At 38.3% G+C, this 25,063-nt stretch overlaps 2 protein-coding genes and 2 pseudogenes across 2 annotated transcripts; all 4 read right to left on the bottom strand.

Annotated features, from left to right (window-relative positions):
* Positions 1-458: 458 nt before the first annotated feature.
* Positions 459-11,046, bottom strand: LOC136175591 (olfactory receptor 10AG1-like; annotated as a pseudogene).
* Positions 11,047-12,128: 1,082 nt separating this feature from the next.
* On the bottom strand, positions 12,129-13,085 carry LOC136175590 (olfactory receptor 5F1-like). Its single transcript, XM_065945850.1, has one exon. The coding sequence runs from the start codon at positions 13,083-13,085 to the stop codon at positions 12,129-12,131; it is 957 nt and encodes a 318-aa protein (XP_065801922.1).
* Positions 13,086-16,435: 3,350 nt separating this feature from the next.
* Positions 16,436-21,792, bottom strand: LOC136175589 (olfactory receptor 5F1-like; annotated as a pseudogene).
* A 1,319-nt stretch (positions 21,793-23,111) lies between these two features.
* Positions 23,112-24,029, bottom strand: LOC136174959 (olfactory receptor 10AG1-like). The gene has a single exon (XM_065945236.1). The coding sequence runs from the start codon at positions 24,006-24,008 to the stop codon at positions 23,112-23,114; it is 897 nt and encodes a 298-aa protein (XP_065801308.1). The 5' UTR covers positions 24,009-24,029.
* Positions 24,030-25,063: the final 1,034 nt, after the last annotated feature.

The raw sequence follows: 25,063 nt of genomic DNA, 5'->3' as shown, positions 1-25,063 counted from the left end.
AACAAATGATGTTTGCTTCTTCCCATTGTTCTCTACAGTCAGCAGAGGTACAACTGCCAATGAGTTAACATTTTGTGTCTTGAATATGATGTCTCAAATATAATTTTTTCTCAAACACTCATCTTTTAGTGGAACTATCAATACCAGACCTGCTACACCATGCTTTTAGTCTTTTCATCTGATAAAGCTAATTTGATGCCTATTAGTTTTCAGGCTATACATTGGGACTAGAGAAAGAAAGTTGAATAATCTCATTGGAAAGAGAAAACATAGGCAATGTTCTGCAAAATTAAAAAGCAACAACAGTTCACAAGACCCATTAATGAATGCTATGTGTTATATCAAACATTTCAATACCCTGAATAGAGGTTGAGATTATTTTTTTTTTATTTAAAATGACATCAGACTTTATGTGATATAAAAATAACAGAACATTTACCTATAATATGTAGTCACAGCTAATGGGAAAATAACAGAAATTGAGTGGAGACTGTAATGAATAAGAAACAAATTTTATGAATTAATATTTTTAAATCACAGTCCAATTTTAGTAGGAATTTTCTCAAAGCCACCGTACCATCTTTGTTTCTCAGACAATATACCATAGGGTTAAACATTGGTGTGGCAGTGGTGTAAAAAAGAGAGAGAAATTTGTCCCTTCCTATCAAATGACTGGACTTTGGTCTTAAACATGTAATGAGTCCTGATCCAAAGAATAAAGCCACAACAATGAGATGGGAAGAGCAGGTGGAGAATGCCTTGGCTTGCCCAGTGCTGAAGACAGCTTCAAGATGGTCTCAACTGGTCTCATGTAAAATCCAAGAATCAACATAAAAGGAATAGTGACAACTAGAACAGCAATCACATAAACTAATATCTCAATCATAAAAGTGTCCCCACAGGCAAGGTTAAACACTGGATATACATCACAGAAGAAGTGATTCAACTGGTTAGAGCCACAGAAGGTTAGAGAGATCTGGTAAGTAAATCCTATGCATGCAGTGATTCCACTGACCCAACTGCCAGCAGCCAGCTGGACACACAGCCTACTGTTCATGAGGAGAGAATGCAGCAGTGGGTTGCAAATGACGACATACCTGTCACAAGCCATGGAAGTCAGAAGGCACTCAGTGACCCCAAACACCAGAAGGAAATACATCTGAGAAGCACAGGCTAGAAAGGATATATTTCTAGATTCTCCACTGTGATCTGCTAATAACCTGGGGACAGTGACTGATACGTAGCATGTTTCTAAGGAAGAAAAATTCCCTAGGAAAAAAATACATGGGAGTCTGGAGGGAAGAATCCATCTTGGTTCTTATAATAATGAGACTATTTTCCATCAGAATAATTCTATACATGATTAAAAGCATCCCAAAAAGAAATCCTTGAAGGTCAGAAATATCAGAGAAGCCAAGCAAGATGAACTCCACCAATGTAGTCTGCTTCCACTCTGGTGGATTTTATCCTCTGGATTCCATCTGTGAATAAAAGACCCAATAAAAATTGGGCCAAAGAACTAAACAGACATTTCTCCAAAGAAGACATACAGATGACTAATAAACACATGAAAAGATGCTCAACATCACTCATTATCAGAGAAATCCAAATCAAAACCACAATGAGGTACCATCACACACCAGTCAGAATGGCTGCTGTCCAAAAGGCTACAAGAAATAAATGCTGGAGAGGGTGAGGAGAAAAGGGAACCCTCTTACACTGTTGGTGGGAATGCAAACTAGTACAGCCACTATGGAGAGCAGTGTGGAGATTTCTTAAAAAACTGGAAATAGAACTGCCATGTGACCCAGCAATCCCACTTCTGGGCATACACACTGAGGAATCCAGATCTGAAAGAGACACGTGCACCCCAATGTTCATCGCAGCACTGTTTACAATAGCCAAGTCATGGAAGCAACCTAGATGCCCATCAGCAGATGAATGGATAAGGAAGCTGTGGTACATATACACAATGGAATAGTACTCAACCATTAAAAAGAATTAATTTGAATCAGTCCTAATGAGGTGAATGAAACTGGAGCCCATTATACAGAGTGAAGTAAGCCAGAAAGTGAAACACCAATACAATATACTCATGCATATATATGGAATTTAAAAAGATGGTAACGATAACCCTGTATGCAAGACAGCAAAAGAGACACAGATGTATTGAACAGTCTTTTGGACTCTGTGGGAGAAGGCGAGGGAAGGATGGTATGGGAGAATGGCATTGAAATATGTAAATTATCATACGTGAAAAGAATCGCCAGTCCAGGTTCGATGAATGATACAGGGTGCTCGGGGCTGGTGCACTGGGATGACCCAGAGGGATGGGATGGGGAGGGAGGTGGGAGGGGTGTTCAGGATGGGGAACACGTGTACACCCATGGAGGATTCAAGTAAATGTATGGCAAAACCAATACAATGTTGTACAGTAAAATAAATAAATAAATAAATGTTTAAAGTCACTCAGATGCACCCTGTCCAGCAGCAAAACCAGACAAAATAATTCATTGATTTCAAATCAATTCACATGATAGCTACCCATTTTTTTTGTTGTTGTATTTTTGTTGATACATCAAATCCAGCTTCCTAAAATACCACAATGTAAAAATAAAAAATAATCTTAGACTCTTTCTTTTGGCTCACATTAAAGACTATGGGTTTGTGAGTAACAGTAAAACAGACAACAACAAAAACAAAAAATATGTTGTGTGGCCTATTTTCAGGATAAGAATTGCTCTAGGTAACGGAGGGCCCTTTCTTCTGAAAATGCTTCTACTTATATTTTACATGTCAGACCTTGAAAGGTAATTAGATAATTCTGAGGTCTTTAGCAACAATTAAATAAGAAAAAGAGAAAAAATGGGTAAAGAAATTTGATCATAATAGCCACAGGTCTGACAACAGACAAATGCAAAGTCAGCTTTTGCATATGTTTCTACCTCCAGATATATATATGAGTATGCATGTATACTTATGAAACTGCATAGACATTGTGAATATGCAAAATGCATTATAGACATGTGAAGGTCATTTAATATCTATTTAAAATACCTATGTCTGGATAATTACCAGAAAGCAAGTGCGAAATGCAGCATCTCACTCAAAGTCATAAAAACGAGAGTCTGATTTCTTGTGGTTACAGACTGCATATTTCAAGTTCAGGAGGTTTATCTCATTAATGAATTTGACTGAAAGGAAGTTTTTTATTCTTTTTTCATTTCTTAATTATAAAGAATACACTGCTATAAAGTAAGCTGGTGAAAATACTTGCTGCTTACCTTTTTTTTTTTAATGTTGTGAAGAAGTCACTATGCCATTCTCTTTTATAATGAATATTGCCCTATGTAATATACATGTCTGGTTTGAATTATTCAAGTAACTAATTCAATCCTTACTATTTTCCCTTGAAGCTCATACCTTAAATCAATTAGTGCACTTAAATAGAAATGGTCTGTTTTTACCATGGAGACATCTCTTCATGAAAAACTCCAATTTTAACCTCAATAAGCTGTTTATTGAGACAACTTAAGAAGTAAACACAGCCTCCTCCAAGTCAATTAGTGCTGCAACAGTTTCTCTCTCTATGGAATATGGTCTGGGGAGCACTAGCTACCTACCCACGCCCCCTTATGTGTCTCCAAGTACTCTATGTCTTTGGAGAGTAGGGTAATTTTCCTCCTAGGTAAAGCTGTTTAAGATATTCACAGTCTTATCTTGGGCAGTATCTATTTATGCAATCAGTGCATACAAAATTTAAAAGTATTAAAATACCATTCTTTAACCACACAGAAAGGAATTTGGAAATTATCTAGAATTCACCCATCATCTAGTCTGTTATGAGTTAAGGTCCTCTCTTCACACCATATATAGAATTTATCTTTAGTTGAAAGTTACATACATATGAGAGATTGTAGTGTTACTTTTTTGCGCTATGAATCTTTGCTAAACTATGTAAAATAATTCATGCATTCAGCCTTTATTTATTGAATCATAAAGTAAAACCTAATCACCTCAGTTAGATTAACTGTAACTCAATGATGGACCATAGCCTTGTTTAACTCAATGAAGCTATGAGCTATGTGTTGTACGGCCATCCAAGGTGGACAGATCATGGTGGAGAGTTCTGAAAAAGTGTGGTCCACTGGAGAAGCGAATGGCAAACCACTTTAGTATTCTTATCTGGAGAACCCATTGAACAGTAAGAATAGGCAAAAAGAGAGGACACTGAAAGATGAACTCCCCAGAATGGTAGGTGCTCAATATGTTACTGGAGATTAGTGGAGAAACGACTCCAGAAAGAATGAAGAGACAGAGCCAGAGCACACACAACACCCAGCTGTGGGTGTGACTGGTGATAGAGGCAAGGTTCAATGCTATAAAGAGCCATATGGCATAGCAACCTGGAATGTTAAGTCCATGAATCAAGGCAGATTGGAGGTGGTCAAACAGGAGATGACATTAGGAATCAGCAAAAAAAAAAAAAAAAAAAAAAAAAAATGGATTGAATGGGTGAATTTAACTCAGATGACCATTATATCTACTAGTGTAGGCAAGAATCCCTTAGAAGATGGAGTAGCCATCATAGTCAACAAAAGAGTCTGAAATGCAGTACTTGGATGCAGTTTCAAAAATGACAGAAAGATCTCTGTTCATTTCCAAGCAAGCCATTCAATATCACAGTTATCCAAGTCTATGCCCCGACCAGTAATTCTGAAGAAGCTTTAGTTGAACAGTTCTATGAAGACCTACAAGATCTTCTAGAACTAATACCAAAAAAGATACCATTTTCATTATAAGGGACTGGAATGCAAAAGTAGGAAGTCAAGAAACACCTGGAGTAATAGCCAAATTACTGAAAGAAGCAGGGCAAAGCTTAATACAGTTTTGTCAAGAGAATGCACTGGGCATAGCAAGCATACTCTTCCAACAATACAAGAGAAGACTCTACACATGGACATCACCAGATGGTCAACACCAAAATCAGATTGATTTTATTCTTTGCAGCCAAAGATTGAGAAGCTCTATACAGTCAGCAAAAATAGGACCAGGAGCTGATTGTGACTCAGATCATGAACCCCTTATTGCCAAATTCAGACTTAAATTGAAGATAGTGGGGAAAACCAATAGGCCATGCAGGTAGGACCTAAATCAAATCCCTTATGATTATACAGTGGAACTGAGAAATAGACTTAAGGGACTAGATCTGGTAGACAGAGTATCTGAGGAACTATGGACAGAGGCTCTTGACATTGTACAGGAGACAGGGATCAAGACCAACCCCAGGAAAAAGAAATGCAAAAAAGCAAAGTGGCTGTCAGAGGAGGCCTTACAAATAGCTGTGAAAAGAAGAGAAACCAAAAGCAAAATAGAAAAGGAAATATATACCCATTTGAATGCAGAGTTCCAAAGAATAGCAAGGAGAGATAAGAAAGCCTTCCTCAGAGATCAATGCAAAGAAATAGAGGAAAACAATAGAATGAGAAAGACTAGAGATCTCTTCAAGAAAATCAGAGATACCAAGGGAGTATTTCATGCAAAGATGGACTCAATATAGGACAGAAATGGTATGGACCTAACAGAATCAGAAGATATTTAGAAGAGGTGACAAGAATACACAGAAGAACTATACAAAAAAGATCTTCATGGCCCAGATAATCACAATGGTGTGATCACTCACCTAGAGCCAGACATCCTGGAATGTGAAGTCAAGCGGGCCTTAGGAAGTATCACTACAAACAAAGCTAGTGGAGGTGATGGAATTCCAGTTGAGACCTTTCAAATCCTGAAAGATGATGCTGTGAAAGTGCTGCACTCAATATGTCAGCAAATTTGGAAAACTCAGCAGTGGACACAGGACTGGAAAAGATCAGTTTTCATTCCAATCCCAAAGAAAGGTAATGCCAAAGAATGCTGAAACTACCACACAATTGCACACATTTCAAACGCTAGTAAAGTAATGCTCAAAACTCTCCAAGTAAGGCTTCAACAATACGTGATCCATGAACTTCCAGATGTTCAAGCTGGATTTAGAAAAGACAGAGGAACAAGAGATCAAATTGCCAATATCTGCTGGATCATCAAAAAAGCAAGAGAGTTCCAGAAAAAGATCTATTTCTGCTTTATTGACTATGCCAAAATCTTTGGCTGTGTGGATCACAATAAAGTCTGGAAAATTCTGATAGAGATGCAAATACCAGACCACCTGACCTGCCTTCTGAGAAATTTGTATGCAGGTCAGGAAGCAACAGTTAGAACTGGATAAGAAACAATAGACTAGTTCCAATTTGGAAAAGGAGTACATCAAAGTTGTAAATAGTCACCCTGCTTATTTAACATATATGCAGAGTACATCATAGGAAACGCTCGGCTGGATGAAGCACAAGCTGGAATCAAGATTGCCGGGAGAAATATCAATAACCTCAGATACGCAGATGACACCATCCTTATGGCAGAAAGTGAAGAAGAACTAAAAAACCTCTTGATGAAACTGAAAGAAATGAGTGAAAAAGTTGGGTTAAAGCTCAACATTCTGAAAACTAAGATCATGGCATCTGGTCCCATCACTTCATGACAAATAGATTGGCAAATAGGAGAAACAGTCGCTGACTTTATTTTTCTGGGCTCGAAAATCACTGCAGATGGTGATTGCAACCATGAAATTAAAAGAGGTTTACTCCTTGGAAGGAAAGTTATGACCAACCTAGACAGCATATTAAAAAGCAGAGACATTACTTTGTCAACAAAGTTATCTAGTCAAGGCTATGGTTTTTCCAGTGGTTATGTATGGATGTGAGAGTTGGACTATAAAGAAAGCTGAGCTCAGAAGAATTGATCCTTTTGAACTGTGGTGTTGGAGAAGACTCTTGAGAGTCCCTTGGACTGCAGGGAGATCCCACCAGCCCATTCTAAAGGAGATCAGTCCTGGGTGTTCTTTGGAAGGACTGATGTTGAAGCTGAAGCTCCATTATTTTGGCCATCTGATGGGAAGAGCTGACTCATTTGAAAAGACCCTGATGCTGGGAAAGATTGAGGGCAGGAGGAGAAGGGGACAACAGAGGATGAGATGGTTGGATGGCATCACCGACTTAATGGACATGAGTTTGGGTAAACTCTGGCAGTTGGTGATGGACAAGGAGGCCTGGCATGCTGCAGTCTATGGGGTCACAAGGAGTCAGACATGATTAAGTGACTGAACTGAACTAAATCATATATAATGTGTACTCTTCCATTGCTAGTAGTGAGGAAAATGTCTGAGAGATGTTATGACAGAGCAACACAATACACTTTAGTGCACCAAAGTTGGAAGCAGACAGACCACTTAAGATGTGGTTGCAATAACCCATGTGGGAAGCTAGGGTTGATAAGGTATGTATATTGTGAGAAATGGCCACAGCATCTACATACAGTTTCTTTCCAAACTTGTTCCTCTGTTTTCATTCTCAATTTTATCATACATAAAATCAACCACCAGAGAAAATATGATGTATTTATATTTCTTCATCTATTTAACCTACATTAGTCAGTCATCAAATTATGCTTACTGTTTCTTCTAAAGATTAATTAATTTCACTCATTTCCTCCTATTTTTATGGGAATTTGAAAAATTTATATTTTTGTATACTTTTTATATTGAAACATGCTTTATACAACTTTATTTTTCATACTTAATTTTCATCAATCTCTTCTCTTTCAAAGACAGTATTTTTTCTATGAGGTAGATAAAATCATGTCATTTCTCTCCTTAATTCCCTTCACTATCTCTCCTTGGTTCTCATGATTGTATCATACACCATGAAAGAGACTGAAACACCACTAACAATGCAGTTCTCCTTCATTTATCTTTTTCCACAGAAACCCAAATGCTTTTCCAGTTTCTTGTTCCACTTGCTTGACTCAGTTCTTGGCAGTGAAATAGGAAAGAACACATTCAGAATGATCCCAGAAACTATGGAACTGACCAGTATCAGAGCCACCTGACCCTGAATGATTGTTAAGAGTGGAGCTGTACACTGGAGAAGACACGAGTCTGAGGAAACCCCGGGAGAGAGTGAAGGACAGGGAAGCGAGGTGTGCTGCAGGCCATGGGGTCACAAAGACTTGGACACGAGTGAGCGACTGAACAAAAGCATCACAGGTAGCTTCCCCTAAACCTGGGATGTTGTCTTGGAATCCCTTCTTTAGAGCCCTCAGGTCTTCGAATTATAGGAGTTTCCTATCTATGTCATAGTTCAACCAGTTAGTGCAGAGGCATTGTTTTTGTTCTCCTCTCCCTCTGCATAAATGATCCAAGAACATCCTTCACCCTTGCCCCCTCATTCCACGTGGTCATTATATACCACATAACTGCACTCACCTGGCTCCAAGTCACTGGTTCCACAGTGCCTGTTACACCAAACAGCTCAACTAGGCCATTTCCTGCAACTGTGTGAATAAGAACCTAGAGGAAATCTTTCTGTCTTTGCCTCTGTAGTTGTAATCTTTTTACACTTGGGAATTTTATTCCATTTCCCCCTCCATACTGAATGGACACAACTTGAGCTCTGATACCAGGGATATGAAGTAGAATCATGCATATGTGTAACAGATCTATGTATTTTAATCTCTCCTGTTTTCCTTTACCAGTGAGTTAATGATTGACACACACAACACAACCACAGTTAATAAATTATATTTAAACATTTGATTTTTTACACTGCAAGGTTTAAGTGATGAGACAATTTCAGGAGATTGAATGTTTTGAACCCAATTTATTAGTTCAGAATTTTTGCTATGCTCATCATCAGGTTGATCTCTTGTTTGCAAAACTTTGAAACCCCATGGCCAATAATTACTACCTTTTTTTTAGTAACAAATCTGAGGAGAATAATATTTATTCTATAACTAAAATATACCAGGGACTATTTTGAGACTTAAGGGTGGTGTCTGGGTACATGCAATGTTTCCATTTTAGGACTAATATTACAGCATTTAAAGAGAATTTCAGCATTTTCCCACCAAAGCTATAAGTTGTATCCCACATTAGCAAAAAATGACCAAATTTCTGTTTTCTGGTGCCACAGTTCTATTTGTCACATGTTCCATATAGTTTTAATAAAATTATTTGCCTTAAGATTGTTCCTATAAAGTTATATAATGTCCAATAAAGCTGTATCTTTGCAACTACATATTTTCATTGTCATTATGTGTACATTAATCTCTACAGATTGAATATTCTCACATCAATTCAATTACTTCATATTAGAATATTTTCTGTACACCTAACTACTTACATTTTACCTTTTTGACATCATATGTTTTCATCTCTGCCCATTGAAATGTGATTATGAATTAATACACTGTGTTTAATTTAATCTGAGCAGTATGAAGTGAAATAAGATTATTTCTTCACTTAATCTCAGTACTAACTTTTACCTAATTTTTCCTTACAAAATGTATAATTTTCAGTTTTCAGTAGACCCATGAAAATTCTGTTATGAAATTTCTGTTTAACAAACTAAATTTAAAAAATCATCATTATATATTAATATCAAACACTTTCTTCACTTATTTTTGCCTAAATTCAGGGCTCTGTTTCTTAGTAATATCCCCCTTTTTAGTTATTAATTTGGATTCATGTGGTTACTGAATATGGATTATGTCATTCCTTCCAACTTGCTTACTTACTTTTTTCCATCTTTTCCAAACTGTGACATTCACAGGTATTATAAGCCTGATTTATCTGACCTAAACACTAATGTAGAGCAAAACAAAGCCAAAGGTGTAGGTTTCAAACTTCACTACTTTCAGTGAATAAATTACTCATAAACAGTTGAATAAGGCAAAACATGTATTGATAACTGTATATTTGGAAAAGGTGGTAACATTAAACTTTCAAATGAGATAAAGGACTTGGAAAATCAAAGAGGAAGCAGTGTGGAGTAGAGCAAACAGGCTCACACAGGCATAAAGGCAGCTGTGGCGCTTTAGTCACTCAGTCGTGTCCGGCTCTTGTGACCCCGTGGACTGTGGCCCCTCAGGCTCCTCTGTCCATGGGGCTCTCCAGGCAAGAACACTGGGGTGGGTTGCCTTTCCCTTCTCCAGTGGATCTGCCAGACCCAGGGACTGAACCCAGGTCTCCTGCATTGCAGGCAGATTCTTTACCAACTGAGCTATGAGGGAAGCCCTAATAAGAAAGAACATACAATAATTTTAAAAACACATTTTGCAAAATTTGCAGGTTAAAAATTAGTCTAAATGTATATAAGGAGCCGCTGCTGCTGCTGCTAAGTCACTTCAGTCGTGTCTGACTCTGTGCGATCCCATGGACGGCAGCCCACCAGGCTCCCCCATCCCTGGGATTCTCCAGGCAAGAACACTGGAGTGGGTTGCCATTTCCTTCTCCAATGCATGCATTCATGCTAGGTCGCTTCAGTTGTGTCCGACTCTGACCCTGTGGACAGCATCCCAGCAGACTCCTCTGTCCATGGAATTCTCTAGGCAAGAATACTGGAGTGGGTTGCCATTTCCTTCTCCAGATATAAGGAGCATATCCATTAATTAAAAAAAAAAACAAACAAACAAACAAAAAAAAAACCTCCCAAAGTTTTAAATATTTGCAAGCTTAATTAAACAAGATTAATTAAATGTAGAAGGCTGAGTTAGAGAACAGTGACATGGTCTAAAGGCAATATGTCAAAACACCCAAATCTCAGAATAACTCAATTTCATCCTGAACACCATGTTTCTATTCCTAAGTTTCACTAGAAAGTAAAACATTTAGTGGAAGGAGAAGAATATTAGTATTTATCAGTGAACTATCTTGATCCCAGAAATACCTACGACAGAGAAAGTAGAAAGAGACCAACCAAAGAGCAGCTGGCTGGTGCAGCGGAATGCAGGTGAGTCAGTTAGTGAAGGAGTGAATCTTTGCTGAGACCAGCCTGATGAGCTTGTTGCAGGGCTTCCAGGAACAGAGAAAAAATATGGACCGAGAACACAGCCCAGGGGTGCAGAGACAAGATGAATTACCCCATGGATGTTCTTCAGACCACAGAGGGCCATGGGTGCTTGACCTGAATGACCTTTTGTGACAGATCATGATCTGTTCTGCCACACCCCAGATGACTTGAGCATCGCAGCCTCTATCAGACACAACTTTGGCAGAAAGAGCAAAGGAAGGCCATGGAGAATTTCCTTCAAAAATTATATGTGAGTTGATCTTTTTAGCAAACCCTGAACCCCACTAACTTTACTCCAGAGTTCTAAAAAGCCAATTTCCATTTCACCTTCATATTATTGCTTAGCTTTAGTATTATGATTAATTTTCATTACTTATTGTTAATTGATAGATTTCCATAATATGTATGTTACATCCATTCAATGTCAACATCTATCAGTAGAGCTAATTAAATTCTGGAGTAGCTAAATGTGTGTGAGGTAGCTTTGAGTGTATAAATCACATGGAAGACAGAAAGTGAGAAAAGAATAGGAAATTTTTGAGAAGGAAAGAGGGCAATAGAAGAAAAACTATTGTAAGTGGTGCACTCTAATCAGAGAACAATTTTCTAAATTGCATTCTTTTATATAAATTCATAACTTCTTTATAATGAATATGTTTGTAGAAATAACAGAAATAAAAGTTGATGTGTTTACTATTAAAATGATATTTCTGAATTTTGATTTAAGCATATCCCCAGGAAATTATTCCATGAAATAAAATGGGAATCTATTCAAAACTAAAAATATGTCATATGTGCTATATAAGAATCTATCACAAAACATAAATGGTGAAAACGTACGCACTGGAAAAGATAATCTGAAAATTCTAAGTTCTTTGCTTGGCTAGTTTCATGTGATACTGTCATTTTTGTCTTTAAATACTTAATAACTTCATTCTCTAACCATGATTTCTTTATGAATAAGCACAGATTTTGATAATGCAAAGGAAATATAAAATAATCAGGTGAAAGTTTATAATTTTGTAACAGTCTAATACACATTTTATATCAGTCAGTTTATACCCAATTGGATACAAGTACATGAGTAATAATAAAACACTATTAATTAGAAAATATTCTAATGAAATACAGTAAACTTGATCCACACTTTAAAACATCAAAACATGCTCTGTTTAGTCAAGAATATTAAGGCAACAATCCTAGAAATAGAGGGACCATTTTCCTAGTAATCACATTCCATAAAGCCTTCTTTACTTCCTTATTCCGGAGGCTGTAGATCAGAGGATTCAACATGGGGATCACCACTGTGTAGAACACAGAAGCCACTTTGTCCTGATTCAAAGAGTAGCTGGAAGTAGGTCTCAGATAAGTGTAGATGGAGGTGGAATAGAAGAGGATGACGGCTGTCAGGTGAGACGCACACGTGGAGAACGCTTTGCGCCTCCCCGCCCCTGCATGCACACGGAAGATGGAGAAGAGAATGTAGGAGTAGGAGGTGAGAATCACCAGCAGAGCCCCAACCATATTCACACCAGCGAATGTGGAAAAGATGCTTTCTTGCAGGCGTGTGTCAGAACAGGAGAGCTTAAAAAGTGGGGGGCTGTCACAGAAGAAGTGATGGATGACATTGGAACTGCAGAATGGCAAGCTGCTTACATAGCTGGTGTTTACCATGGAGTTCACCAGGCCCGCTGCAAAAGCCCCTGCGGCCATTTTCAGGCAGACAGTCCTGGACATGATCAGGGAGTAAAGGAGAGGGTTGCATATGGCCACATAGCGGTCATAGGCCATTAACCCAAAAAGGATGCATTCGGTTGTGGCCAAGGCTATAAAGAAATACATCTGCAAAAAGCAGCCAGCAAAGGAGATGGACTTCTTCTCTGATAATAGATCTACCAGCATCTTTGGAGTGATGGTGGATGAATAACAAACATCCACAAAGGACAGTTTCGCCAGGAAGAAATACATGGGTGTGTGAAGTCGAAAATCCATTCTGATTAAGAAGATCATCCCAACATTCCCCACAAATGTAAGTGTATAAATCATAGAAAAAAGGCAAAAGAGGATAACCTGTATCTCCAATGTGTCTGTTAATCCCAACAGAATGAACTCTGTCAGTGAAGTATAATTTTTTCTGGCCATTTATTACAGATATATCATGCTTCAACTTGCATTAGATGGAAACATTTCACTGTTCAATGTTTACATGAAGTAATAGGAATGTTAATGAAGTTAGTGACACATGCGAGGGGTGGGAAAGGCTTTGGATAAAAGAGTATAGTAAATAGAGCAACTGAAATAATGTAGAAATTCGTGAAAAGATGAATAAATGCTGAAGTTTATTAAGCGATTCTCTGTATTAAATGTAGGTTGAGGCATCCACAAATCCTTGGTCTAAGTTCACATGTTTCTCTTCAGTTTTGTACAAATGCAGCATTCATGTTCCATTCTTTCTCCTATTGCCCATATCCAAAATATAAGTTTCAGAACTAACCTTGCTGAAGTCTTTCCCATTCTCTGAGGAGGTTTTTGTTTAACTCAAATGCATTTTTTTTCTCACAAAGACGACTCTGTATTCCCTCATCTTCAAAATTTATGACTTGCCATCCGTACATCAGTTTTATGTTCTCCAAGCAGCAAGCATAGCCTGTTTCAAATAACCAGTAGTTTGACACCTATTATATTCTTGAGAATGATTATGTAGCGTTTTAAAAGTTAACCGCACAACTCTTCTCATTTACAAAACGCGTGACCACTTCAGTGCCCATACTAGCAGTCCCTGCACCTGTCCTCAGCAGGGAGCAACAGAGACAGCAGCATGTACCCAGTAACGTCCTTCCCAGTGCTAATTCATCTGGTCTGCTATTTTCTTTCTTATCAGAATCTTCTCTAATAACTCAGTTGAGGCATAAAAATTATAGAGAGACAATTTTCATGTTTGAAGTGAAATGAAATCAGAGACAGTATGGATTCTTTCTGTGTAAAAATTTGAGACACGTCTTGAATATATACACAAGCTGGATTTTTTTTTCCTGAAAGAGGGTTGGGAGACAATGGGGACTAGACTATAGCTTTTAATTATGAGTCAATACTCTAATGGCAGAGACTCCATTCTCAAAAGTAATTAAAATATGATCACATACAGGTAAATGGAATCATACACTGTACGGATTTTCATCATAACTTGATTATATATCTCTGTGTTACTTTAAAGTTATTTTCCAAGGATAAACAATTTTTTAATTGGCTATTTACTTGCCTATTTTTTGATAATTTTAGCTTATTCCAAAAGGGTACATAACCCACTCCAAAATTATGATTCTCCCCCCGTATGCATATGTGTGAGTGTGTGTCTGTGTGTAAAGGTGTGTATGTAACTCACCACATTTCTGGGTAATTTTAACCTGAAATCCAACACTGTTTGAGTGAAATAAATCGAAGAAGATGCTGGCTACTAAACTCATGAATATTCTTCCGACCAGTATGAATTATGTGGGCCGCAAAGGGACCTAGATGTCTGAGCTGGATGACAGCTTTATGACAGGTCATGAGGTCAGCTTCACCGCATCCTAGTTGACTTGAACATCACAGCTTCTATCAGGTGCCACTTCAGCAGCAAGCTCAAGAATTTCTCTCCAAAAACTATATAATAAAGTTACCATCTTAACAAGAGCTGACCCCCTCTCAATTTGCTCCTGAGTTCTATTAAGTCACTCCCATTCCACTTTCAAATTAAGACGTGCTTTTAGCATTCAGATTAACTTTAAAGGATTTTGTTGGTAGTCGACAGAAGATTACCATAAGCAGGAAATCCATGAGTCTATTATACAGAATATGTCAGTTTCACCCATTAAACACTGATATGCCTGTTTTGGAACTATGCCCTAATCAAACAAAACTGAGTGTGTGTTCATGTGGCTTTGTGTATATGTATCACTCTGGAGAAGAGACTCATAGAAGAATAGGATATGTTGGAGAAGAAAAGAAAAGAATAGAAAAAAGCTGGTCTAACTGTGCTTTTTAACTAAACAGCTCTTTTCTATATAGAACACTGCACACAGTTCATATTTATATATTAGTGAATATGTATGCATTTGTGGAAACAAAGGAAATAAAAGCTGAAGAGTTTACTATTACATTTAAATAACATTCTTGAATTTTATTTAAGCTTATGCCCAGGAAATGATTCAGCAAAATAAAATGGAAATATATTATGAATTTAAAATATTTTGCCACCAGTAATATATATCGCTTACAAATCATAAATGGTGAAAACAAAACATCAAAAAAGGGAAAATTCATTAAATGGTTCATTTCATGTGACCTTGTTGCTTTTGTCTCTATATACTTAGTCCTTTATTTCCCTAATCTAAATTTCTTTATAATCTCTATTTTAGGGATCTTGTGAAATATACAATGATTAAAAGAAAGTTCTATGCTCTTACCTAATGGGGATAAATTATATTTATCAAATAAATGCTGCATAATATTAACTTATATGCAGAGTATATAATGAGAAATGCTGGACTGGATGAAGCACAAGCTGGAATCAAGATTGCAGGGAGAAATATCAACAATCTCATATATGCAGATGACACCACCCTTATGGCAGAAAGTGAAAAACTAAAGAGCCTCTTGATGAAAGTGGAAGAGGAGAGTGAAAAAGTTGGCTTAAAACTCAACATTCAGAAATCTAAGATCATGGCATCTGTTCCCATCACTCCATGGCAAATAAATGGGGAAACAGTAACAAACTATTTGGGGGGCTCCAAAATCACTGCAGATGCTGACTGTAGCCATAAAATTAAAAGATGCTTACTCCTTGGAAGAAAAGTTATGAGCAACCTAGACAGCCTATTAAAAAGCAGAGACGTTACATTTCCAACAAAGGACCGTCTAGTCAAAGCTATGGTTTTTCCAGTAGTCATATATGGATGTGAGAGTTGAACTATAAAGAAAGCTGAATGTCAAAGAATTGATTCTTTTGAACTGTGGTGTTGGAGAAAAGTTTTGAAAGTTCCTTGGACTGCAAGAAGATCCAACCAGTCCATCCTAAAGGAAATCAGTCCTGAATATCCATTGGGAGGAATGATGCTGAAGCAGAAACTCCAATCCTTTGGCCTCCTGATGTGAAGAACTGACTCATTTGAAAAGACTCTGATGCTGGGAAAGATTGAATGTGGAAGGAGAAGGTAATGACAGAGGATGAGATGGTTGGATGGCATCACTGACTCAATGGACATGAGTTTGAGTTTACTCTGGGAGTTGGTGTTGAACAGGGAAGCCTGGCATGCTGCAGTCCATAGGGTCGCAAAGAGTAGGATACGACTGAGCAACTGAACTGAACTGAGTATTAACAGAACGTGATTACATAGACAATGCTCTAATGAAAATAAGTTTGACCAGTATTTCAAATTACAAGACATAGTCCATTTAGTCCTGAAAATGAACCACTCACAAAATAAAGGAACCCTTTTCCTAGTAATTACATTTCATAAACCCTTTTTTTCATCCTTATTTCTGAGGCTGTAGATCAGAGGATTCAACATGGGGATCACCACCATGTAAAACACAGAAGCCAATTAATCCTGAGTCAGGGAGTAGTTGGAAGTAGGTCTCAGATAAGTGTAGATGGAGGTGGAATAAATCAGAATGATATCAGTCAGGTGAGGGGCACATGTGAAGAATTTTTTGCACTTTTCCTTCCCTGAATGCATACAAAAGGTGGAGAAGAGAATGTAGAAGTAGGAAGTGAGGATCACCAGTGAACTTCTGACTGTATTCACAACAGCTCCTATACATGAGATGATTTCATACAGATATGTGTCTGAACTTGAAAGCTTAATAATTGAAGGAAAGTCACAGAAGTGATGGATAACATTAGAACTGAAGAATGCGAAGCTGCTTCTTCAACTAATTTGAAACATGGAGGTCAGCAGTCCTACAGTGAAAGCCCCTGTGGCCATTTTCAGGCAGGCTGTCCTGGACATGGTCAAGGAGTAAAGGAGAGGGTTGCATGTGGCCACATAGTGGTCATAGGCCATTAACCCAAAAAGGATGCATTCACTTGTGGCCAAGGCCGAAAATAAGTACATCTGCAGAAAGCAGCCAGCAAAGGAGATGGTCTTCTTCTCTGATCATAAATCTACCAGCATCTTTGTAGTCATGATGGATGAATAAAAAATACCCACAAAGGGACAGCTTAGCCAGGAAAAAGTACATGGGTGTGTGAAGTCAGTAATCAGTCCTGATTAAGAGGATCATCCTAACATTCCCAACTGTAAGTGTGTAAATCACAGAAAAGAGCAAAAAGCGGATAACCTGCTGCTCCAGTGTGTCTGCCAATCCTGAAAAGATGAAATCAGTCAGTGAAAGATAATATTTTTCTGGCCATTGATTATAAATAAATTAGTGTGTGTGCTTTCAGTCACTAACTTGTGTCTGACTCTTTGCAACCCCATCTGCACTGTAGCACTCCAGGCTTCCCTGTCCTTCACAATCTCCAGGAGTTTGCTTAAATTCATGTCTATTGAGTCAGTGATACTATCTAACCATCTCATCCTCCACCACCCTCTGCCTTTTGCCTTTAATCTTTCCCAGCATCAGCTTGTTGTTGTTGGTTCTTTTTTTTCTTTTCCCACTGAATTGACTTTTTGCATCAGGTGGCCAAAGTATTGCAGCTTCAGCATCAATCCCCCTAGTGAATATTCAGGGTTGATTTCCTTTGGAATTGACTGGTTTGATCCCCTTAGAATTGCCTAGTTTGAGCTCTTTCAGTCTAAAGGACTTTCAAGAGTCTTCTCCAGCACCACTCAGTCGTGTCCGACTCTTTGTGACCCCATGAATTGCAGCACACCAGGTCTTTCTGTCCATCACCAACTCCCGGAGTTTACTCAAACTCAAGTCCATTGAGTCGGTGATGCCAGCCAACCATCTCATCCTGTCGTCCCCTTCTCTTCCTGTCCCCAGTCCTTCCCAGAATTGTTGTCTTTTCCAGTGAGCCAACTCTTCGCTTGAGGTGGCCAAAGTATTAGAGTTTCAGCTTCAACATTAGTCCTTCTTGAACACCCAGGACTGATCTCCTTTAGGATGGACTGGTTGGATCTCCTTGCAGTCCAAGGGACTCTCAAGAGTCTCCTCCAACACCACAGTTCAAAAGCATCTATTCTACAGCAGTCAGCCTTCTTTATGGTCCAGCTCTTACATCCCTATACATTATTACTGGATAAACCATAGCTTGGACTATACATATCTTTGTCTGCTAAATGATGTCTTTGCTCTGATACACTGTTTAGGTTTATCAAAGCTTTCCTGCCAATGAGTAACATCTTTTAATTTCGACTTTAACTTACATTAGGTGTAAATATTTCCCTTTAAAAAGTTTGCTGGATATAGTAGAAATAGTAATAAATAATATTAATAAATTATTGATAAATATTAACAAAGTACATCAAACATGAATAAAAACTAAGGACAACAGAGCATACCAAATAAAGTAACAAAAGCAAGAGGAAAATTAGTGTACAAATGAGTAAGCATTGAAATTTATTAAGCAATTCACTGTGTTGTATCTCGGTTGTATGACTCTTAAATAATTGATTTAAATCCACGTTTTACTTCTGTTTTTTGCAAATGCAACATCTATGTTCTATTCTTTATCTCTTAGGCCACATCCAAAGTACAGAACTATCTTTGCTGAAATGTTAGCAGGTATTTGAATTAACTCAAATGGATTTTTTTTTTCTCATAAAGACAGCTCTCTAAATTCTTCAACCCCAAATTCATGTATCACCACTCTGAAATCACTTCTGTATTCTACAAATAGCAAAAATAATCCATTTCAAATAACCACTATTTTGACATCTTTCATGTTCGTAAGAATATTTCTGTAGTGTTTTAAAGTAAATCAAACAACTGTTCTCATTATACAGCTCACTACAGAATTAATGCCATACACCTGTCCACAGCAGTAAGTGACCGAGACAGCACCACATACTTAATAGCATCTGTCTTAGTACTAACTTGTCTAGTCTACTGTTTCCTGTTGTATTATAATCCCTAATAACTCAGCTGAGGCACAAAAATAGGAAAATTGTCATTTAAAATTAAATGATAAGCAGAGAAAATTTGAATTATATCTTTGTAAAAATTTGAGACACCTTTTGAATATATGTTGATTGCTGCCCTTTTATACTGTTTTTTTCTTAAAGAGGGTGGGGTAACCATGGGGATTAGATTATAGGATTTAATTATGGAATCAACCCCCTAAAGGCAGAAACTCCATTATCAACAGTAATTACATGTGATCACATGCAGGCAGATGCAATGAAACACCATATGGACCTTGACTCATGAGGTAGTTATTGTTCTCTTTGCTACTTGAGTGTTTCTTGCCAAAGTTTAAAAACTATTAATTTTGATTGGTTATTTAATATACGTTTTCTCTGTAGTCTTAACTTATTCCAAAATGGTACACATCCCCAATCAAGTTATTATAGTTTCCTTAGTACAAGGAACTTATCCCATTCCTGTGTTAATCCAGCTCATTTCTTGAGTGAAATAAATGAGAAGGGAACACTAACTACACCCACTGTTTGAAGAAATACTCCACCTGAGCAAGTAAGGCAGTAATGTGAAAACACACTTTTTTATGGTTTCAGAATTGAATTTTTTTTCCTTTTTTCTTTCTTTTTTTAAATTTATTGATTTTTTTTTAATTGAAGGATAATTGCTTTACAGAATTGAGTTGGTTTCTGCCCAATGTCAATATCAATCAGCCACAGGTTTACCTTGAAGCTTATTTTAGCACATGTAAAATAGATAGCCACTGGGAATTACTATACGCCTCAGAGCACATATGCATTTGTCTTTTTTTGAGGTTGTGATTCTTAACTTACATAGAGATTAACTACAGATTTTCCTTATCAAATACACAAGTCACAACCTGAAATAAACTACATTGGGTGCCATATGAAAGGAGGGAATATTTACATAAATAAATAAACTATAGGAACAATTTCTTTGGTCACTCTTTCAAGGCAATAAAAATAAAATAAAAAATAAACCAATGGGACCAAATGAAACTTAAAAGCTTTTGCACAGGAAAGGAAAGTATAAACAAGGTGAAAAGGCAACCTTTCAACTGGGTCAAAATTTTTGCAAACAATGCAACTAACAAGCACTTAATTTCCAAAATATACAAACAGCTCAATAACACCACCACCAACAAACAGCCAATCCAAAAATGGACAGATGGCCTAAATAGACATTTCTACAAGGAAGACATATAGATGGCTAACAGGCACATGGAAACCTCTCAACTTTCTTAATTATTAGAGAAATGCAAATCAGAACTACAATGAGGTGGCACCTCACATATCAGAACAGCCATCACTAAAAAGTCTAAGTAAGTGAGAGTCACTCAGTGGTGTCTGACTCTTTGCGACCCCATGGACTATATAATCTATGGAATTCCCTAGGCCAGAATACTGAAGTGGGTGGCTGTTCCCCTTCTCCAGGAGATCTTCCCAACCCAGGGATCGAACCCAGGTCTCCAACATTGCAGGCTGATTCTTTACCAGCTGAGCCACAAGGGAAGCCCATTAAAAAGACTAAAAATAGTAAATGCTGGAGGTGTGTAGAAAAGGGAACCCTCCTATATTGTAGGTGGGAATGCAAATTGATATAGCTACTATAGCAAAGAGTATGCAGGTTCCTCTAAAAACTGAAAACAAAGTTGTCATATGGTCCAGCAATTTACTTCTGGGCATATATCCAAACAAAACTATAATTGAAAAAGATATATGCACCCCTATATTCATAGCAGTACTTTACTTCTAAACAATCTGCCCTATAATTAATCTACTAATGAAAAGCTCTGAATTCCTTTGTTAACTATTGGTCTGTGTAATACATTTTGTCCTCATTTTAAAGAAATTTAATTCTAATAATATTCATAATATTTTTCATGTAAGTTTATTCTTACAAAGCGTCATTGAAATTTTCCCTCTAAAATCAGAGGAGAACAGACCTCTTCACTTGCCAATGTTGACCTGGGTATTTGAGGGAGGATAAGGATGTCCCAGGGGCTTCCCCAGTGACTCAGAAGGTAAAGAGACTGCTGCAATGCAGGAGACACCGGTCAGATCCCTGGGTTGGAAAGGCCCCCTGAAGTAGAAAATGGCTACCCGTTTCAGTCTTCTTGCGTGGAGAATTCCTCTGACAGATGAGCCGGGTGCGATCCAGTTCATGGGACTGCAGAGTCAGACGTGACTGACTAACACTAGGAAGTATGTTCCAAAGCAAACGATAATACATAGAGTGCTAAAAGGCATATTCAGAGAGAAATGCCAAGTTTAGAATAAGATTTAAGTGGTCAAAACCAAGGAACCAGCTGGGAAGGTTTTCTATGCATGTGACTCAGATGATAAAGAATCTGCCTTCAATGTGGGAAACCTGGTTTTGATCCCTGGGTCAGGAAGATCCCCTGGAGAAAGGAATGGCTACCCACTCCAGTATTCCTGTCCAGAGAATTCTATGGAGAGAAGAGCCAGGCGGGCTACAGTCCATGGGGTCACAAAGATTGGACATGACTGAACGACTTTGACTCAGTGGGACTCAGTGGACTCTATGCATGTTATGTTGAAGAAGTGATCTTGTACCCAGGAGATCAATGAACTGGCCATTGTGGAAAATCTCTCTTTGGCACTGACACTGACCCAAAAAATGGTTCTTTTCCTGTAAAATAAGACAATTTCTTCATACCCTCAAGCAGGTAGTGTGTTCTGAGAGGAATACTATATTCAGAAGCCAGTATCTGAGGATGCCCTACCAGTGTATCTGGAGGCATCCCCAGATTCTTCCCTCTCTAATTCTTGTAGAAACAGGGGTATGTGTAGGAGCATCTACATTGATTCTCGTTCTTGTAAGACTCACAGCTATCTATCCATACTTAGAGTGATTGATGAACATACAGGTACCACCCTTTTTCATCAAGGTGGTCACATTATACTGGCAACTTTAGGGGCTATCTCCCAGCAACGTCTAGTTTCCTCACTCTAGAAACTGGTTTCCAGTGTTGTCTTCATGAGAGGTGTTTGGTGGTGAAAAAAAAACACCAAACTTCTTGACCGCCTTGCCACATTTCACAAGGAAAATCTGGAAAGACTTTCTGAACTCAAATTCAACAGGCTATAATTTCCTCTTCCCATCATTTTGTGAAGTCAGCAGAGGTATATCTGCCCCAAGTTAACATTTTATGTCTTGAAAAATGATGTCATATTTTCAGTTCAAGTGCTCATTTAGATTCAACTGGGGCCAAAAGTACTAGACCTGATATACTTTGCTACAAGTCATTATTTTAGTCTAATACAGTAGATTTGATGCCTATTCTTTTTCAGACAATATGTTGGCACTGGAGATATAAGCTTGAATACTCTCATTTAATCAGAATATATAGACAGTGGGACTTCCCAGGTGGGTCAGTGGTGAAGAATCTGCCTGCCAATGCAGGAGACATGGGTTGGATCCCTGGGTCAGGAAAATCCCATGGAGGAGGAAATGGCAACCCACTCCAGTATTCTTGCCTGGGAAATCCCATGGACAGAGGAGCATGGGGGCTGCAGTCCATGGGGCTGCAAAGGGTCAGACAGGACTGAGCAATGGAGCATTCATGCACGCATGCAGGCAATATTCTTGAATGTTATAAAGCACCAACACTAACAACAACCATTAATAACTGCTATGAGAGCAGTTATTATTTCCTCGTAGCTCAATTGGTAGAGAATCTGCCTGCAATGCAGCAGACCCCGGTTCAATACCTGGGATGGGAAGATCACCTGGAGAAGGAAATGGCAACCCAGTCCACTATTCTTGCCTGGAGAATCCCATGGACAAAGCAGCCTGGCCACAAGAGGCGGACAAGACTTAGCGACTAAACCAACACCACCATGTCTTATTTCAGAGATTTCAATACCTCGAACTGAGTTTGGGATGAATTCGTTATTTAAAAATAGCAGGAGGCTTTATTTAATCTAGACATATGATATCACTTATTTATAATAATTAAGATTCATAGAAAAATTGGAAAAGAACAGAGATTAGTGCATGAAGACTATAATAAATAAGAAACAAATTTTATGAAGTGATGCTTTTGAGTCATATTACAATTCATTTCAGTAAAAATTTTCCCATTGCCACCATAACATCTTTATTTCTCAGACAGTATATCATGGGGTTAAACATTGGTGTGACAATGGTATAAAAAAGAGAGAGAAATTTGTCCATTCCTATCGAATGACTGGACTTTGGTCTTAAGTATGTAATGAGTCCTGATCCAAAGAATAAAGCCACAACCATGAGATGGGAAGAGCAGGTGGAGAAGGCCTTGGCTTGCCCAGTGGCTGAAGGCAGCTTCAAGATGGTCTCAATTATTCTCACATAAGATCCAAGAATCAACATAAAAGGAATAGTGACAACTAGAACAGCGACCACATAAACTAACGTCTCAATTATAAGGGTGTCCCCGCAGGCAAGCTTGAGCACTGGAGGTATGTCACAGAAGAAGTGATTCAACCGGTTAGAGCCACAGAAGGGTAGAGAGAAGATCTGGTAGGTCAACACTGCATGCACTGGAATTCCACTGCCCCAACAGCCAGCGGCCAGCTGGACACACCGCCTGCTGTTCATGAGGAGAGGGTACAGCAGCGGGTTGCAAATGGCGACATACCTGTCATAAGCCATCGCGGTCAGGAGAAAGCACTCGGTGGCTCCAAACACCAGAAAGAAATACATTTGAGCAGCACAAGCCAGAAGGGATATAGTTCTGTTTTGACTACAAAGATCTACTAATAACCTGGGGACAGTGACTGATGCATAGCATATTTCCAAGGAAGAAAAATTCCCTAGGAAAAAATACATGGGAGTCTGGAGGGAAGGCTCCATCTTGGTTATTATGATAATGAGACTATTTCCCATCAGAATAATCATATACATGATCAAAAACACCCCAAAAAGAAATCCTTGAAGGTCAGGAATATCAGAGAAGCCAAGCAAGATGAACTCCATCAATGCAGTCTGGTTCCACTGTGGGGGATTTCGTCCTCTGGATCCCATCTGCGAACAAAAGGTTTAGAAGTCACTTCAGTTCACTGGACCCAGCAGTGAAATGGGTTAAAATGAACTGATGATTTTAACCTCACTGACAGAATATAGAGAACCTGTCTGCCAATCCAGGAGATGTAAGAGCACAAGTCCAATCCCTGGGTTGGGAAGATTCCCTGGAGATGGGCATGGCAACCCACTCCAGTATTCTCACCTGGAGAATCCCATGGCCAGAGGAGGGTGGGGATTCATGGGGTCGCAAAGAGTCAGACATGACTGAAGGGAATTAATGCATGCTTACACACAAAATAATATATATATATACCCATTTAAAATTGTATTTATTTTGTGTTTAAGATATATGAAATCCAATATCCTCTAATTCCACAATGTAAAAACAAACAAAAAAAAATCTTGAGTTCTATTCTTTCGACTCATGTGAGAGATTTTGAATATATGAACAACACAGAAAGACAGACAACAGTAAAATAAGAGCAAACATGAAAAGCAGCCTCTTCTCAGGACAAGAACAGCTCTCGGTAACTTGAGACATTCTCTGAAGAAATACCTTCCCCTTCCTGCTGTTGGCTTTTTAGCTGAATTGTTTCTGCCTGGCACCTTCTAATTTGCAATTAGTTCATCAGAGTCTTTCACATCTGATTTGAAGTGAGCTCCATCTCAGATAACCATCTCAGATAACCAAAGGGCATGGTGATCATAACACTCAACTGCAAGATGGAGCTCAGGTCAGCCTGGGTCACTCACTCACTGGGAAAGAGGCTGAGATCCCAGACAGAAAAAAATTAGAACTCTTTTCTTGCCTCCATCATAGAGGGCAATATTCCACTTAATATATCATAGAAATTAATATTAGAAATAAAACATCATAGCAGGTCACACGTTCACTTGAACTTTAGAACATGGCATAAAGTCAATAAAAACTGTTGGAGTATGTCCTCACCCCTACCATGGCCCCTCAAAAATCTTAATGACCAATAAACCTGTTTACCAAATTTTAG

This window comes from Muntiacus reevesi, chromosome 9 (genome assembly GCF_963930625.1).
Source record: "Muntiacus reevesi chromosome 9, mMunRee1.1, whole genome shotgun sequence".
In the NCBI taxonomy this organism is placed as follows: Eukaryota; Metazoa; Chordata; class Mammalia; order Artiodactyla; family Cervidae; genus Muntiacus; species Muntiacus reevesi.
Note: the sequence above shows the minus strand (reverse complement) of the source record. Positions and strands in the feature narration are given on the sequence as shown.

Bases quoted from the DNA above. Each gene is read 5' to 3' on its own strand.
- LOC136175590 (XM_065945850.1), bottom strand. From the start codon at position 13,085: ATGGCCAGAAAAAATTATACTTCACTGACAGAGTTCATTCTGTTGGGA.
- LOC136174959 (XM_065945236.1), bottom strand. From the start codon at position 24,008: ATGGAGTTCATCTTGCTTGGCTTCTCTGATATTCCTGACCTTCAAGGA.